This window comes from Heliconius melpomene, chromosome 14 (assembly GCF_056956725.1).
Source record: "Heliconius melpomene rosina isolate 202511_hmr_F chromosome 14, ASM5695672v1, whole genome shotgun sequence".
In the NCBI taxonomy this organism is placed as follows: Eukaryota; Metazoa; Arthropoda; class Insecta; order Lepidoptera; family Nymphalidae; genus Heliconius; species Heliconius melpomene.
The window spans coordinates 2,818,326-2,835,770 of NC_140402.1; the positions used below are offsets into that span (position 1 = coordinate 2,818,326).

The 17,445-nt window shown below is 34.8% G+C and overlaps 4 protein-coding genes across 4 annotated transcripts; 1 reads left to right on the forward strand and 3 right to left on the reverse strand.

Annotated features, from left to right (window-relative positions):
• The first annotated feature begins 4,290 nt into the window (after nt 1-4,290).
• On the forward strand, nt 4,291-5,572 carry LOC146531942 (uncharacterized). The gene is made up of 2 exons (XM_085197335.1): nt 4,291-4,309; nt 4,527-5,572. The coding sequence occupies exon 2, from the start codon at nt 4,531-4,533 to the stop codon at nt 5,479-5,481; it is 951 nt and encodes a 316-aa protein (XP_085053461.1). The 5' UTR covers nt 4,291-4,309; nt 4,527-4,530; the 3' UTR covers nt 5,482-5,572.
• Nucleotides 5,573-8,074: 2,502 nt separating this feature from the next.
• Nucleotides 8,075-8,766, reverse strand: LOC146531943 (uncharacterized). Its single transcript, XM_085197336.1, has one exon. The coding sequence runs from the start codon at nt 8,736-8,738 to the stop codon at nt 8,154-8,156; it is 585 nt and encodes a 194-aa protein (XP_085053462.1). The 5' UTR covers nt 8,739-8,766; the 3' UTR covers nt 8,075-8,153.
• A 2,441-nt stretch (nt 8,767-11,207) lies between these two features.
• Nucleotides 11,208-13,013, reverse strand: LOC146531944 (uncharacterized). The gene is made up of 2 exons (XM_085197626.1): nt 12,984-13,013; nt 11,208-12,594 (listed from the first exon to the last, which is right to left on the reverse strand). The coding sequence occupies exon 2, from the start codon at nt 12,584-12,586 to the stop codon at nt 11,360-11,362; it is 1,227 nt and encodes a 408-aa protein (XP_085053752.1). The 5' UTR covers nt 12,587-12,594; nt 12,984-13,013; the 3' UTR covers nt 11,208-11,359.
• A 2,680-nt stretch (nt 13,014-15,693) lies between these two features.
• On the reverse strand, nt 15,694-16,849 carry LOC146531945 (uncharacterized). Its single transcript, XM_085197379.1, has 2 exons — nt 16,745-16,849; nt 15,694-16,535 (listed from the first exon to the last, which is right to left on the reverse strand). Exons 1-2 carry the CDS (start codon nt 16,821-16,823, stop codon nt 15,769-15,771), a joined length of 846 nt encoding a protein of 281 aa, XP_085053505.1. The 5' UTR covers nt 16,824-16,849; the 3' UTR covers nt 15,694-15,768.
• Nucleotides 16,850-17,445: the final 596 nt, after the last annotated feature.

A 17,445-nucleotide genomic window follows, 5' to 3' on the forward strand; every position in this document is an offset into this window, starting at 1 on the left:
CTCATTAAATAAAAAAAACCAATAGTTTTATTCATATAATATTCTTATTTTGTTGTGTATAATGCCTTATAACATCAGTTTCGTAACAAACATTATCAGTATTGTTACTTATCAGTTACGTTACGAATTCGAAAATGTCCACTTTTCTGATTATGACCCCAATACGTTTCAGTACATTACATAAGCAACGTCATATACGTTGCTTTGCCTTCAAACCAGAGTTTATTTTTCAGCTTCACTTCCTCGAGTGGGGATCGAACCCACAACCATCGTGTTACAGTCACACCCTTATGTCAATGCGCCAGAGATACAGAAATAAATAAGAATTTTACAAATAAGAATACATAAAGATAACTTTGACTTCAGGTATAGTGAACAGCCTTTATAGATAATGTAAACACGCAATGACTTCAGAATTCGGCGGAAAGCAGGGAGCGGAGTGTCTTAACATTATGTTCCCCATGCTTACCCTGCTGTGTGCGGGATACAGGTGAAGCTGGTTTTTATGTGATTATATTTTAAATAGGTAAATAACAAGGTTTATATTCTAATTCAAAATATTCTTTATTCAAATTAACTATTACAAGCACTTTTGAATCGTCGAATGAACATATGAACAAAAAGCTACCACCGGTTCGGAAGGCAGTTCTGCTGAGAAGAGCCGGCAAGAAACTCAACAGTTGCTCTTTTCAAGGTCAATGGTACAATCTATTACAATTATATTTATATAATTACAAAACATTTCTTTCAATGGTAGTTCCATTTTACACACGTTTTCGACCCGCCTAGTCTGATGTCAACTTTTTGTACGATAGTGATAATGCCGAATTACGATGGCTTAGTTTAATCATTTAATTTTATTGAGTTTTAAGTTCGTCTGGAATTTACGTTTATCAATATTTTTATTAGAGCTGTCACGTTTTTGAATTCTATGAAAGAGGGATTCAATTAATTTACATTTTGTGCCAATTAATTTACATTTTGTGTACATTTTGATGTGCCAATCTTTGAGCTTTATACATTTTCAATACAATTATTTAACATCGTAAATCGCGGATATTTAAGATAAGTCTAAAGTCTAGTCGTTCTATTCATGATTAATCCGGTTACAAAATAAATTCAAATATTTTTTCCCGTTACAGTTTGTTATTAAGAACTTGTAGAAAAGGAAGAAAAAAAAGATGACAGAAAAAGGCTGATTTTATTTAATAAATAATATTGTATACTATAACTATACTTCTAAAACAACCTCACGCAGATGAAGACAATGAAGATTTCCGCTTTCTGCCCAAATTGAAGATCTCATGTGGGTGCTGACTTTGTAAACGTAGCAATTTTGAAACCAGCGCGTATATTTAAAATACATTACCCCGAAAGGGGATCGAACCCACAACTATAGTGTCTACAAGACAGACACGATTGCGCAATAGGCGTAGAACATTGATGACGTAATTAATCACCGCATTATTATCGACGACGTATGTAGTTGAAATTAAATTGTATATTTTATTACACTCATATATACAATCATAAAGATTAAATACATAATATAATTTATTGTTTTCAATACAGCTAACTTCCGTGAAATTTTCCAAATGATCCAAAAAATTATACTAACTTCAAATAACGTTTTTCCTCGTAAGCCGAAAATATTTATTATAAGACTGCCTTAACTCTAGGTTCCCTCTGCTTACCCTCGTATATGCGTGATAACCAATAACAGTTTACATGTGAAGCTTTGTAAATCTATTAGAGATCACTTTTTACTTACTACAAGAATAACATTTACAGTGTTAAAAAAGTTGTCTGTACATATTAAGGATTTTTTAAAGAAAGTATAAATATAATTGCATACAGCAGTGAACGATAAACATAACCTTGAGAAAATAAGTAAGAACTTAGCTTTGTCTTATACGGAAACTAGCGACCCCCTTGCGGCTTCGCCCGCTTTTACTACTGGATTATTCATATAATGTATGTTTGCAAAGCACTTAAGATAATGTGAAAATTAATTAAACTCTAATGCAACCCGTATTTTCGTAGTTTCAATAAGGATTTTCCAATTGTTTTACTCGGCAAGGATTTTTTAGTAGGTACCGTAATTTTAAATCTGTGCTACTAACCTTTTCAAGTACTTATTAAAATATATTTAAATGACTATTTTTAGATAGTTAAATGACTATTTTTAAACGGAAGAAATTATAAACAAAAACCTACCTACTAATAACTACTACAAAAAATATGAAACCAAATATATCGCGCTGAAATAATACATTCAACTCCGATTATCCAATACGTGCAAACGCATCTAAATCTTCGTTGCTATAGAGGCAGGCGGGTTTTTTTTTTTTTCGAGCTTGTGGTTAATGCTTAAGAGGGTATTCCGTCCCTGATGAAAAGCAAGCACTACGTGGCTGCCTGTGAGGAAAATTAAATAGAATGCATTGGCCGGGAATCGAACCCGGGCCGCCCGCGTGGCAGGCGAGCATTCTACCACTGAACCACCGATGACTGCTCATGACGCGCTTGTATAAGCAAAACGTCGCGAGGCGCGTTTCGCAGCAAGGATTTTTTGATATTGTAACAACTTCTAAAGTACTTATTAAAATGAAAAACAGAAAAGACAGTTTTGATCTACATTAAATGGCCAACGTAACTAATATACTTATTTATATGCTGAGAGTAAGGGATAAGTGAAACTTGACTCGATACAGCTGATGTGTGAACGGCGTGATGTGTCAACAATTAAATGCGTTTTTCTCTAAAACTATTCGCAATTTCGAAATATTGTAAAAAGCAAATTTTATCTTCGTTTAACGTAGAAATTTAATAAAGTATTTTAAAGGATAAGGATTAATACTATTATGGAGAAATATCCCTCACAATAAAAAATATATTGAAATTACTATTTTTAGACAGAAATATGATCACTACACGTTATTCTTAAAAGATAAAAATATGCTGTCGCTGACTTTTTTGTAGATCTTATTAAGAGGAACAATACTCCAGTACATTTTTTTCATGTAGTATTTACCATTAAAGCAGCGCATGCGCCAAAGTGTCTCAGCGGGTAGGACTTTATACACATTTATCGTATTTATGTTAATTTACATAAGAATGTACAAATAATAAACTATATATAAACCTTCCCTGAGAAATACTCGACCTAATGGTGAAAACAGCATTCAAATCCGTTGGGTGGTTTAGAAGAAGAAGAGTTAGAAAGTTCAGACAGACACAAAAAGCGACTTTGTTTTATAAGATATAGGATGATAAGACCTTTATCTCTAACAATTGTAAATCACCAATACTACAATTGTAAAATATTAACTTAGCTCATTGGCGTGCCATTGGAGAGGCCTATGTCCAGCACTGGATGAGGACAGGCTAATGATGATGATGATGATGATGAACTTAATATATAAGTTAGATAATAATGACTGAAACTACTTGTATGATATTTTTTATATAATTTCATGGGTAGTTCACTGATGGTACTTGTATAAATAACATTAAATTATAAATAACGTCCGTTAGTAGTGCGGGTTCTTACTGTGCCGGTTGTGCACACTGATCATGTCGACCGCAAACGACGACCACGCTCTAACGTATATTTGACAGATAATTTGGATTATAAACACTAAATATTTTTGATACTAAACATAGCTTGTTGAAAAGAAAGCCGCTCCAGTCGTTGTTAACATTGATGAAATCGAGCCCAGCATCATCATCGTTGTTGACCAAACTGAACCTGAAAATCAGTGATTGTCATTGAATAGCTTAAAGCTAAAACAAACCCTTATTAGTTATCCCTATTGTCGAATTTCCTCTAAGGCGGCAGGCTTCTATGAAAAACTTAAAATTGTCATTTCCTTGCTCTGGTTATGAGGTAAAGCGCGGCGGAAAGTGAGTTACAGAAGTCTCCGTGAAGCGTTAATGGTAACAGAGTGTTTTAACACTAGGTTCGCTCTGCCCTTGCTATATGCAGATTATAGCGTAAACATTATGTAGCATTCTAATGGTGAAAGATATTTAAAATCGGTTTAGTAGTTTTGACTGTATTCATTACAAATAAATCTTTTCTAACTTACTAGGAACTTCCTTTGAAACTTCCTTGTTTCAAATAAACGCGGGAATATCACAAGGTGAGGAATAAGAAATTATTTTATATGAAAATAAGCAGAAATTTTAAAATTTTATCAGGTAAATTATTGATAGATAAAGATTTTTATATTTGTTAGATAACTAAGACTATAAATACAGACGATCTTTATAAGTTAACTATAATTGTTCTGCAACAATAATTCGAGTAAGTAGGTTACACCATAAAACAACTTAGGCTAAAAGTAAAAGCATTTTCTTCTACATATTACTCGTATATTATTTAATATTTGCTAATGTAACTCCTTTAAATATAAAGTAATAATTTTCATAGAAAACTATGAACTTGTTAATTTAAAATATAATAAATTACAAAATTCAACATTTAAATGTATTTTTGTCTAAATTTATATTTTCTTTTTCAGTAAAATGAAATTCTTAGTTGTTTTCGCAATCTGCGCGGCTGTTGCTGTGGCCAGCCCTGTCAGGCCTGTGCCTGTCCCTGTCATTGTTGGCCCCGCTATCGTCGAGAGCGAACTCCCCGCCAGCCCTGTCAGCCCTATCAGGCCTCATGACAAGCCTGTGCCCATCGCTGTTGGACCCGCTATTGTCGATGGTGATTACCAGCCCATCTCCGTCGGACCCGCTATCGTAGACAGCTTACCCGCTGCTGAAAGCTCCCCTTTAGTTCAAATCATTATCAACGTAAACCCTGACTCCGGCATCTCTGGCAGTCCCGTAGTTGTTGAGGAGAAGCCCGCTGTAGTCCCTGTCATTGTAGATGAAATCGAGCCCACTCCCGTCATCGTTGTCGATCAACCTGAACCTGAAGTTGAACCAGTAATTGTCGTTGAACAACCTGAAGTTGAAGTCGAGCCTGTGATCGTCGTTGAACAACCCGAAGGTGAAGTTGAGCCTGTAGTTGTCGTTGACCAACCCGAAATTGAAGCCGAGCCTGTGATCGTCGTTGAACAACCCGAAGGTGTAGTGGAGCCTGTAGTTGTTGTTGACCAACCCGAAATTGAAGCCGAGCCTGTGATCGTCGTTGAACAACCCGAAGGTGTAGTGGAGCCTGTAGTTGTTGTTGACCAACCCGAAATTGAAGCCGAGCCTGTGATCGTTGTTGAACAACCCGAAGGTGTAGTGGAGCCTGTAGTTGTCGTTGACCAACCCGAAATTGAAGCCGAGCCTGTGATCGTTGTTGAACAACCCGAAGGTGTAGTGGAGCCTGTAGTTGTCGTTGACCAACCCGAAATTGAAGCCGAGCCTGTGATCGTCGTTGAACAACCCGAAGGTGTAGTTGAGCCTGTGATCGTAGTTGAAGCTAGCCCCATAGTTGTCGAGTCCCCAGTCGTCTCTGTCCCTGGTATCCTTAATTAAGTTAGTACCTAAGAACAAAAATTGTTTAATTAAAAATATTTAAACTATCGTAAAAATGATAATTTGATAAAGATTTTTTTAATAAACATAATCTTTTCTTGACAAACAACCAAAACAAATATCAAAATATAGATAAAAGTAAATAATTGTTGTACATATCAAAATATATAATTTTAAATTTACCTCCAGGCTGTAGCCGGTACATAGCAGGGTATGCAAAGGGAACCCGGGTACCTAATTCGCACCATTCCGTTCCTTACTTTCCGCCGAATTCTCGAGGTATTGCGTGTTAAGTGGTGGAACTCCACGCCGCGATTTGCCTCGTTATCAAAGCGATGAAATAAAAATATTAAATATTTCAATCCTCCGAGGATGGAACCCAATCGTGTGATGATGTGATGGAACCCAATTACAGTCGCACGCTTCTACCCTTGCCTCATCCATCCTCTAATTGAAACTTTCGAGATATTCTGTGTTGATTAGTGGAACTCAACGCCGCGCTTGCAACTTCCTTGTTACCAGAGGGGGGAAATGAAAATCTATACTTATAATAAAATCGTAAGGGGGTCGGTGTCTGTACTTGGAAGATATTTAAAAAAATATATTGGGAAAATTGTTATTGGGAAAAAATGTTATTGTAATAGAACCTAAAACAATAATTTTTAAAATTCTTATCTGTTTGTCTGTGCGTTTGTAATCACTAAACGCAGAATCGGCCTAACCGATTTAGATGCGGTTTTCACTATTGTATTCTGGCAAGCTTCCGAAAACATATAGGTTTTATTAAAATAAACCGTATATGTAATAAATTACAATCGGTTCATACATAAAAAAGTTATGTCAATTTAAAGTATTTAGTTCGACAAATTTGCTAATTGCCGTAACAGTTATTTTATACAACTGGTTTACTGAATTGACTGAATCTTTAGTTTTAAATTTCTTTATTAATATTTCTATTTCAAGCGGGCGTAGTCCCGAACGGGCCCACTCGTATAAAATATTTCAGTCGCTTGACTGTGAATCGTCAAACTTTTTGTTGTATTTTTTAATAATGAAAATAAAATTCTGTTGTGTAGAATTTAAAAAAGGCACACATCCTCCTCTGCATAACCGACAGTTCATTTATTAATACATATAATAGCCAATTGACTGTTATTATTGCCTAATGAGGCAGCAGTGATCTTGAGATGAAATAATATCAAATCAAGCAATCAATCGTAATAAAGAAGTTATAATTACATGATAACCAATTATTATTATAATTATTTTTTTCAGAATTGTAAAAATCCGCGCAAAGATTCGAGAACGAAAGGTTCTTCTAAGACGCTTAACTTTTGACGTTGATCGACAATCACACCAAGATATTTAATTTAATATATTTTTTCAATGGTTATAACTCACAACTATTATAGACTGGGTAGGTTAACGTTTTATCACACACTAAATGTAATGTATCTAGTTTTATTTAAGTTCAATTTTAATAAGTTTTTATGAAACCAGATTGTAATTTGACTCAGACCGGTGATATTTTTAAGATTTTCAATCAGACATAAATAATATACAGAGTTGAACCCAGGATACTTCCCTGTGGAATATCGAAACGAAAATTACTTTCACTTTGAGAGTAGCTCAAAACCAATTTTTACACATTAGTAAGGTAGCCAGCAAATAACTTAGACAGTTATCTCTAATTCCCAACTTGAATAGTGAGAAGGATGGAAACAGAGACAGCATCAAATGCCTTAGCTGAGTAGCGAAGTACTCCAAAACACTTTTTGATCGTCCAAGCCATCTGGTAAGGTATTACTTAGGTCATTTAATTCCTTTCAGTAGACCTATTTGTTCTGAAACCAAAAAGATTTGACGAAAGCAATTTGTCACTATACAAATATATTTTTGAACAGTCAAACGTTGCTTCGACACCAGAGGGAAAAATGAAAATCTTAAATATTTAATTTCCTCCTTTTTCTTTTTTCCTTTTTTTTTCCTTTTCCTTTTTCTAATTAAGTACCTCAATTGTCGCGGAAGTTCTAATGACAATCTATATAAAAGTGGAGCAAAATCTTTGTATCTACAATCGTGTGACTATAAATGCGACAGGTTCTGGGTTTGATTTCACTCACGAGGAAATGAAATATTTAATATTTTAATTTTCTTCTTTTTAGATTTAATTCTGGTGGTGAAGCGAAGCGAGTAGTATTATTTTTTATGATTTAACCACAAATGTATAGATTCCAGATTCCTATGCTATGCTAGCTGCTAAATTTCGTAATTCTAAGTCAACCGGAATTACCTTATGAATTTTGATTCCCTTTATAATGTCGGTCGGCAATATCTTTTTTAAAAATAAATATAGAAATATGTTTTTGTGAGAAAATCATGGGGCCGTAAGTATGAGTATGTGGTTTGAATTTCAACTCGATATTTTCAAGCGTTCCTGAAATAATGGGTCTTGACAGACAGACATCAAAGTGATCTTCATCAAATTTGTGAACTAAAAGTACGGAACCATAAAAAAACTATGTACTACTTTTTTATGCTTTTAGCTATATTTTGATACTTAGTTTGAATGTTTGCTAAATAAAACATAATATTTAATAAAAAATCTTTATCAAATCATAATTTTCATAGTAGCATTTTTCATTCAACAATTTTGGATTTTATGTATTGACTTAGTTAAGAATACCAGGGATAGAGACGACTGGGGACTCTACAACGGGTACTTCCGGCACTATGGGGCTAGCTTCAGGTTGCTCAACTACGATCACAGGTTCAACTTCACCTTCGGGTTGTTCAACGACGATCACAGGCTCGGCTTCAATTTCGGGTTGTTCAACGACAATTACTGGTTCAACTTCAGGTTCAGGTTGATCGACAACAATCACGGGGGTGGGTTCGATCTCATCAACAACGACAGGGACTGGAGCGGGTTTCTCTTCAACAACTACGGGACTGCCAGAGATGCCGGAGTTAGGGTTTACGTTGATAATGATTTGAACTAAAGCGGAGCTTTCAGCAGCGGGTAAGCTGTCTACGATAGCGGGTCCAACGGAGATGGGCTGGAAATCACCATCGACAATGGCGGGTCCAACAGCGATGGGTACAGGCTTGTCATGAGGCCTGATAGGGCTGACAGGGCTGGCGGGGAGTTCGCTCTCGACGATAGCGGGGCCAACAATGACAGGGACAGGCACAGGCCTGACAGGGCTGGCCACAGCAACAGCCGCGCAGATTGCGAGAACAATAAAGAATTTCATTTTTACTGTAACAAAAACATTTTTTTTAAATAATTTGATTTATGGTAACAATACTCAAATAATTTTTATTTATTATTAGGAGTTAAATAGATGAAGCTCTAATGAATTTATGAAATAAATATTACTTACTCGTTGTGTTACCGCAGTGCAATAATACATTTTGAAAATTTCATATTACTTTTATAGTACACATTATCTACAATAATCTTATAATGTTGATAGTATATTTATACATTTAATATATCAGTAATTTACATTTATTGCGGGCAACATAATGTCTTTAGGACCGAAATAAAGTAGTTAATTCTTATTAAGTTCTCAAGAAGTATTAAAAAAAATTATAAACAAAACCAACAGTTTTTTTTAATATAGAAAGCTTAGGCAGAACGCTTATATCATTATTTATAGCAAATAAACTGAATGATGTCTTTTACTTTGGATGGGATATTAATGTATAAGTTTTTGAAGTATTTTTGTATAGATCTATTGGGAACATGGAAAGGTATGGCGGGAATATATTTAACATCAATACAAATTTATTATGAACTAGTATACATTGTTGGTATGTAACTGTGATTTAGAATTTTTATTAACATAATTAATTGTGACAAAATGTACAGTTTCAATTAAAGACGACCTCTCTTTCTAGACGACGATTCTTTCTATAGGTGACCTTAAGTCACCGAATTCAAATTTAAATTCAAAAAAATCCTTGTTGAAACAGACATTTTATAAGCACTTTTGAAGTTAATATAAAAAAAAACTAAGAAAATATTTGCTGCTCCTGTTACAAGCAGGATCAATTTATTTAACAAAAATACAAAAATTAACTGTACTTTAATACTTTTTGGAAATTTATGTTAAACATTATTATCTTAGAAAGCGTTTGTTTCTTCTGCTGTTTAAAACTCGACAAAAAAAAGTCGACTTCATAAAATTTGATTAAAATACTAACATATGTGAGTAGACGTTATCTTATTTACCAGTTATATTCCATATTATTCACCATTCTCAGACAAATATCATGTACCTTAAAAAATCTATTCTTTGGTAGGCTATGCGACTGACCTCTTACAAAACTCTTTTCATACGTAATATATACATATTAGTATGTTAATTTAATAAGAATAATGTCTAAAGAAATTTACACAAACACAACAACAAATAGCTTTCAATATTAAGTGAAAACTTCCTAAAACCTTTCCAGATCGAATTTATTGCACGTAAACCCAACGCCGCCCGCTTCTGCGTGACTTCACGCAGCGTCTCAAAAGAACCCAAATTTTAAAAAAGCGGTGAAAGATTAAAACTAATTAAATTATAACTATTATTATATATTATAAAAATTAAACTATAACTTTGGAAATTCTGGCCCGATTTTCATGAAAGAAAAACTATTATTATTTGCATGAGTACGCGCATTAAATGCAATTGTTATAGTTAAATTTTAATTTATTTGTGTGACTCATTACCTATGTTTAATAATAAGTATAAACAACGATCAACTTCAGCGCCAGTAGGTACCCTACGACTCGATTTCGTGAATGAGGCGTGTGCGATGTTGTCGCTTTGATAGGTTAATTACTGTTTACGTCATTCTTAACAAATGACTTTTAATTTTATAATTTATTTAATAAGAGTAATTAAAACTTTGTTTTCATTTAAAGTAGTCAAGATAAAAACACTCTATATATACTTATAGGAAAGTCAAAAGCAATATTTTTCTACATTTAAATAGTAAGATAAAAACGGCGAATGTTTTACGAACAAACCAATTTTTGTATCAGACTGTAAGGTTAATCTTAAGATTACTTAAGCTATGTTAAGCTAATCATTTGTACATTTTAATAGTAATAAATATCTATCTTTTCCGGAAGCAGATAATTCCGCAAACCGTAAATTATTCTACCATGCATAAACCTAATGCTAAATCTTTTCAGCTTCATGCTGTATTCCACACACAGCAGGTTATTCATAAAGACCGGTATTTATAAACCGCTCTCAGGTCTGAGGTCGATCTTGAGATGCCGTTTTCATTAATAAATTTATTTTTCATTTATGAATGGCCAAAGACTAAATTAGTCTTGTGTTAAGATGCTGCGTTCTCTATTTTCCTTCCAAAGTTAAAACGATCTTATTTCTTATTTCGTGATCTTCATACAAAACTAATTATCCACACAAACTGTTAGTTTCCATGTAGATATGTAGATGTATAATAAAATATATTATTTAAAGATTTATAACTTTATTTGTACACCTCATGTATAACTCACACTTACATGAATTTTTAAGGTAACCAAAGGCAATGTACTAAAGGCGATCTTATGGCTAAATGTAAATCTCTCCCATATAACCTTTTGGGTCATGTATTTGAAATCATCATGTATTTATAATTAACAGGTAGATGATGATGTGTGTATAAAGATAACAATATTTTACTATTACATCGAGAAAAAATAAAAAAAAATGTTTATTTCTGTTATACTTTATTAATTTTCTTGGCACGATGTATATAACATAGTTATTTTGTTAAGAATGCCGAGGAGTGCTACGACTTGTGGTTTAACAATAATAGGCTCATCTGAAGCTACAGGTTTTCCGACAACCATCATTAGTTCGACCTACACTCCGGGCTGGTCAACGACAACGACTGGTTCAACCGCCACTCCAGGTTGGTCAACGACAACAACTGGTTTGACCTCCACTCCGGGCTGGTCAACGACGATGACTGGTTCGACCTCCACTCCGGGCTGGTCGACAACGATAACTGGTTCGACCTCCACTCCCGGCTGGTCAACGACAATGACTGGTTCTACCTCCACTCCGGGCTGGTCAACGACGATAACTGGTTCGACCTCCACTCCAGGCTGGTCGACTACGATGACTGGTTCGACCTCCACTCCAGGCTGGTCGACAACAATGACTGGTTCTACCTCCACTCCGGGCTGGTCAACGACGATAACTGGTTCGACCTCCACTCCAGGCTGGTCGACTACGATGACTGGTTCGACCTCCACTCCAGGCTGGTCGACAACAATGACTGGTTCGACCTCCACTCCGGGCTGGTCAACGACGATGACTGGTTCGACCTCCACTCCGGGCTGGTCGACAACAATGACTGGTTCGACCTCCACTCCGGGCTGGTCGACTACGATGACTGGTTCGACCTCCACTGCAGGCTGGTCAACGACGATGACTGGTTCAACTTCTATTTCGGGCTGTTCAACAACGATGACTGGTTCAGGTTTCGGTTGGTCGACGACGATGACGGGGCTGGGCTTGATTTCATCAATAATAGCGGGGTCAGGAACGGGCAAACCCTCAATAGCGACGGGGTTACCGACGATGCCAGAGTTAGGCTTAATGTTGACGATAATTTGAACAAGAGGAGAGCTAGCGGGAGCAGCAACTGGTTCGTCGACAATGGCGGGTCCAACAGAGATTGGTTCATATATGCCGTCAATAATAGCAGGTCCAACCGAAATAGGAATGTTTTCGTTATCTACAATAGCAGGTCCAACCGAAATAGGAATGTTTTCGTTATCTACAATAGCAGGTCCAACCGAAATAGGAATGTTTTCTATAATAGCAGGTCCAACTGAGATAGGAACGCTTTCACTTTCTACAATAGCGGGGCCTACTGAAATAGGAACGTTTATGTTGTCAAGGCCGAGAAGGTCTTTGAGCATCTCTTCGAGAGCTGCAGCGGTAGCGGCGTCAGTGCTTGGTGAGTTGATGGCAGCAATGATTTCTTTGATTTCGACTTGCTCATCGATAGCGGGGATGGGCCCGATCAAATTGGCCGAAGCCACGGCGGCGCAGAGTGCAAGTACGACCAGGAATTTCATTTTGTCGTCTGAAAGAGTGAAACAGTTAAAATAATTTTGTCTCCTACGTGTACTCATATATTGTATGGTACTAGCATTTATGCGTCGATTTTACAGCATTTTGTATGAAATTCGCCGCTGAAAAGTAAAATATTATAGATATTTCATAGAAAAAAAATAATAAAATTTATATTTGTAGTTCCGTCCATACAAAATACGAGTAAAAAAATGAAGTCTGTCAAAAAATCAAGTTCTATACGTTGAACTACCCGTTGACCTACAATCCTGAAATTAGTACGGATGTCTCGGTGGGCGAATCCGACTCATATTTATTTGGTTTTTAAAGTAACAAATAACTATATAAAATTAGAACAAATAACAATTATATTAAAAATATTATGTATTGAATACTACTTACTTGTTAGGTTGTTATAAAACAACTATAAAATTTGTGTGTTATTCTACTGTTTTATAATGATTTTTATCTTGTAATGTTTATAATCTCCCAATAATCAAGATCCTTCAATGTTTTACAATGTCTAGGGATAAAGTTCTTATCGGAGCAGTGTTTTAGATTAATAGTTTAATAATCTCGTATAATAGAAGAACTAGGTTTCAATTAGAAGATTACCACCGCGCTATGACATTATTTTACAATTTTTAATTTGCTTACACCGTCTTTAAAAGTAAAATTTTGTAGCATATGCAAATCTCATAAATTTCTAAATTAGATGCAAATACGTATAAAAAGTCACTGTCATTTCTTATAATTGAATCAGTATAATCACGCTTAAAAAACAAAAGCTTGACTTTTCATAGACACCTTTTACCTACCGCATATATCCGCATATTAGTGGTAAATTGTTTGACGTTCAAAAAATGAAGCATGTAATGTTATTTGGAATGAAATTATATGACTTTGACTTTATCATAGGAATTGTTCTGGTATTTTTGACGATTTTTTTAAGCATACATACTTCACAAGCTCAAACATCATCTCCACCACCTGGACTGTATGATTTCGATTACTATACTACTATATTTTTGATTCTGATTTGAATTAATTTATATTATAACACAATTGTATTTCTAAAATAGAAAATATTAAGGGTTTCATTGTTATTTCAAATTGTAAGGCTATATTTCAAGGGTTGCATGTCAGAAAGGCCCACTCATGATCTACTTTCTTCTTTCGTTATTTGTGGCAAAAATCAGCAACCCTAACTTACAATCGGTGACGAATCAACGATGATTCGAACAACGAACAAGGTTTTACAGTATTTTTATCATTTCGAGGCCGTCGTCGCGGAGCGGTACAAGGGTGTGACTGTAACGCGATGGTTGTGAGTTCGATCCCCGCTCGAGGAAGTGAAATACTTATTTACGTTTATATTTCCATTTCTTTGCTCTGGTGTCCAGGCAAAGCGCGGCGTTGACTTCTGCCACTCAACATGCAATGCCTCCATTATTCGGCAGAAAGTGGGGAACGAAATGTCCTAATACTAGGTTCCCTCTGCCTACCCTGCTGTGTGCGAGATACAGCGTGGAGCTGATTTATTTATTTATTTTATCATTGCATCTTTTTGTCCATAAAAAAGTTTAATGTCGATCATACTCGTATGTCTGTCTATTTTAAGTAGGTAAATCAAATTGTTTTTATCAGACAGATAGGTGAAACTAATAAAAACGTATTAACTTATAATGTACCTAAATAAACTTTAAAACAATGCCACATTTTTTAAACTTTCCGGAAAAACCGCTATGTGTATATTTAGAGCCCCAATAAATAAATGTTTATGATCTAGTTTAGTAGACTTTCTAAAGATCGAGAGAAAGATAGATTGTAATATGTATGGGAATCCGCTCGATTCAAAGGGCGTAGGACTGGACGGAGTGGCGAGCATTAGGGGAGGCCTAGGTCTAGCAGTGGACTTTGAAGGGCTGATGGATGGAAATGTTAGTTTTAACAAGATCTTAAAAAAACTTACATTTAACTTTAATTTTAAAGTTTTTTTTGTATACATGCATAAATATATGGTCTTGAGAAAAAAAGTCAATGATAGCAACCATTTTGCATATGAACGGAGATTGTCTTTTTATTATTTAAATTAAGAATTATATTTATGTATTAAAAGTAACCCTTTGAACTAGTAACTAATTTAAAAGTATTAAAGTATTATCTGGGACTCTAATTTTCGATATTTTTTTAGATCTAATTTTTATCCAGACGCGCGAAGACGCGTTCTAAGCAAATCGGCGACAATGTCTTCATGTTTTATTTGCTTAGAATGGGGAATTCCCCTGCCCGATCGACGGCTGCAAGCCGAGGTTCGTAATCCGCAGGGGACGCGCTTGCCGCTGTCGATATCCTCTCAGCAGGCACGTAGTGCTTGCAAATTTTGCAAGGACCAGTAGAGACCAGAACCGTCTCCCCTAAAAAATCAAAAATTAAAAAACTTTTTCTAACTCTCTTTTTTAACGTTTTATTTCTCGTTAAATTTTTAAGATAAATTTAGTTTTTTCACGATAAATTTATTCAGTGTACATGTCGCATTTTAAATTGTTTCTTTATGGTTTAATACCGTGTAAATAAATACATAATATTATATGCACTAGAAAAGCTAGTTACGTAGAAATCACAAACAGACACTTAAATTTTATTTTTAAATACATAGATGTAAAAAAATTGGATCGTCACATGGACTGCATTATGCCTATGTGGTGTGGTGGGGGTGTTTTATCAACTCTTTAAAGTATGGAGTTACGGCAAGATGTTCAGTGATTATGTCCTTTGAATAACGGCGATGTTAGGACATAATCACTGAAAACTTTTTATATACATATTACATCTTCTTCCTGGCATTAATTATGGCTATTGCCAGGGTTTGCCTTCCTACTCAACCTACTCCACTTTGCACGGTCTTTTGCGTCCTCGGATTTAATTATGTTTGTATGTACATACAAACAGTTTAAAATTTAAAATTTTAAAATCCTTTATTTCTTATACATTTATATGATTATATTAATGAAAGAAAGTATTTTATAATATATAATAAGTTTTTATTTGTATTTTAAAATTTTAAACTTACTAGTGTTTAATTAAAATACATTATAAATAATACAATATATCGGTTAAAAAGTCATATTTATTTTATAACAATCAACGTTTATTTACGACAATAATCTTTTCTTTATTTTTTAATTTAGTTGAGGATTCCTGGAACAGGTACAACGGGAAGAACAGGCACAACGGGAAGAAGAGGTTCAGGTTGTTCAACTACAACTACGGGTTGAACCTCAGGTTTGGGCTGTTCAACAACGATGACTGGTTCAGGTTTCGGTTGGTCGACGACGATGACGGGGCTGGGCTTGATTTCATCGACAACAGCGGGCAAACCCTCAATAGAGACGGGGTTACCGACAATGCCAGAGTTAGGCTTAATGTTGACGATAATTTGAACAAGAGGAGAGCTAGCGGGAGCAGCAACTGGTTCGTCGACAATGGCGGGTCCAACAGAGATTGGTTCGTATATGCCGTCAACAATAGCAGGTCCAACCGAAATAGGAATGTTTTCATTATCTACAATGGCAGGTCCAACTGAAATAGGAATGTTTTCATTATCTACAATAGCAGGTCCAACTGAGATAGGAACGTTTTCTACAATAGCAGGCCCAACTGAGATAGGAACGTTTTCTATAATAGCAGGTCCAACTGAGATAGGAACGCTTTCACTTTCTACAATAGCGGGGCCTACTGAAACAGGAACGTGTATGTTGTCAAGGCCGAGGAGGTCTTTGAGCATCTCTTCGAGAGCGGCAGCGGTAGCGGGATCAGTGCTTGGATGGTTGATGGCAGCAACAATTTCTTTGATTTCAGCCTGCTCATCAACAGCTGCAATGGGCCCAATCAGGTTGGCTGAAGCCGAAGCGGCGCAAAGTGCGAATACAACAAGGAATTTCATGTTGTCGACTGAAACAAATATTATATACCTATTAAATACCCACATTTGCCACTTAACACGCAATGCCTCCAGATTTGAGCGGAAAGTGAGAAAAGAAAATATCTTAATGGGAACGGAGTGTCTCCATACTAGGTTCCTACGTTCACTCTACCTATATGCAGAATACAATGTAAAGCTAAAAAAAGTATATAGGTAAACAATAAGAAATTCAACTTACTCGTTTGATTGTTACAAAATACCGAATGAATATAGAAATTTTCACTTGGTTTTATATTGAAACTTATCTTTGTGATCATAAGTATAATCTGTTGATATATTATTGTTTTAGTGCCCCAATAAATAAATGTTTATAATCTAATTTGGAGGACTTTTTAAAAACAAAGAAAATAATCTTTAATTAAATAGACATCAACTTTTTTACGAAAAAACTTGAACTTGACCGTTTGACCTTTAATTTAAGGCAATTTTAAAGCTTTGTTGAGAATGTGAATTGAGATTTTTTTTTATTTTTATGCTTAAAGTTTAGAATCCATATCTATTACAGTGACTGTTTGAATTGTTTGTTATATTTCAATAAATTAAGTGAGCTGATCAAATTCTACTTCGAGGATGTTCATATTCTAAAACAAATATTTATTAATATTTTATTACCACAATTTGGTTTGATAAATAATAATCGGTGTTTAATTTAGCAATTTATAATTTTTCTATATTTTTTAATGGTTAACCTTTTAATCAATGTTCCCAAACATTTATTTACTTTTAAGATACAAATTTGAAATTATATAATCAGAAAATATAAGATTAATTAATTACAAATAAATATATATTAATAATATATAAATAGGTCGTCGTAAGTGCTTATTTTTGTTGTTATTTTTATTTTACATTATTATTGTGAGTAATATTGAAATAATG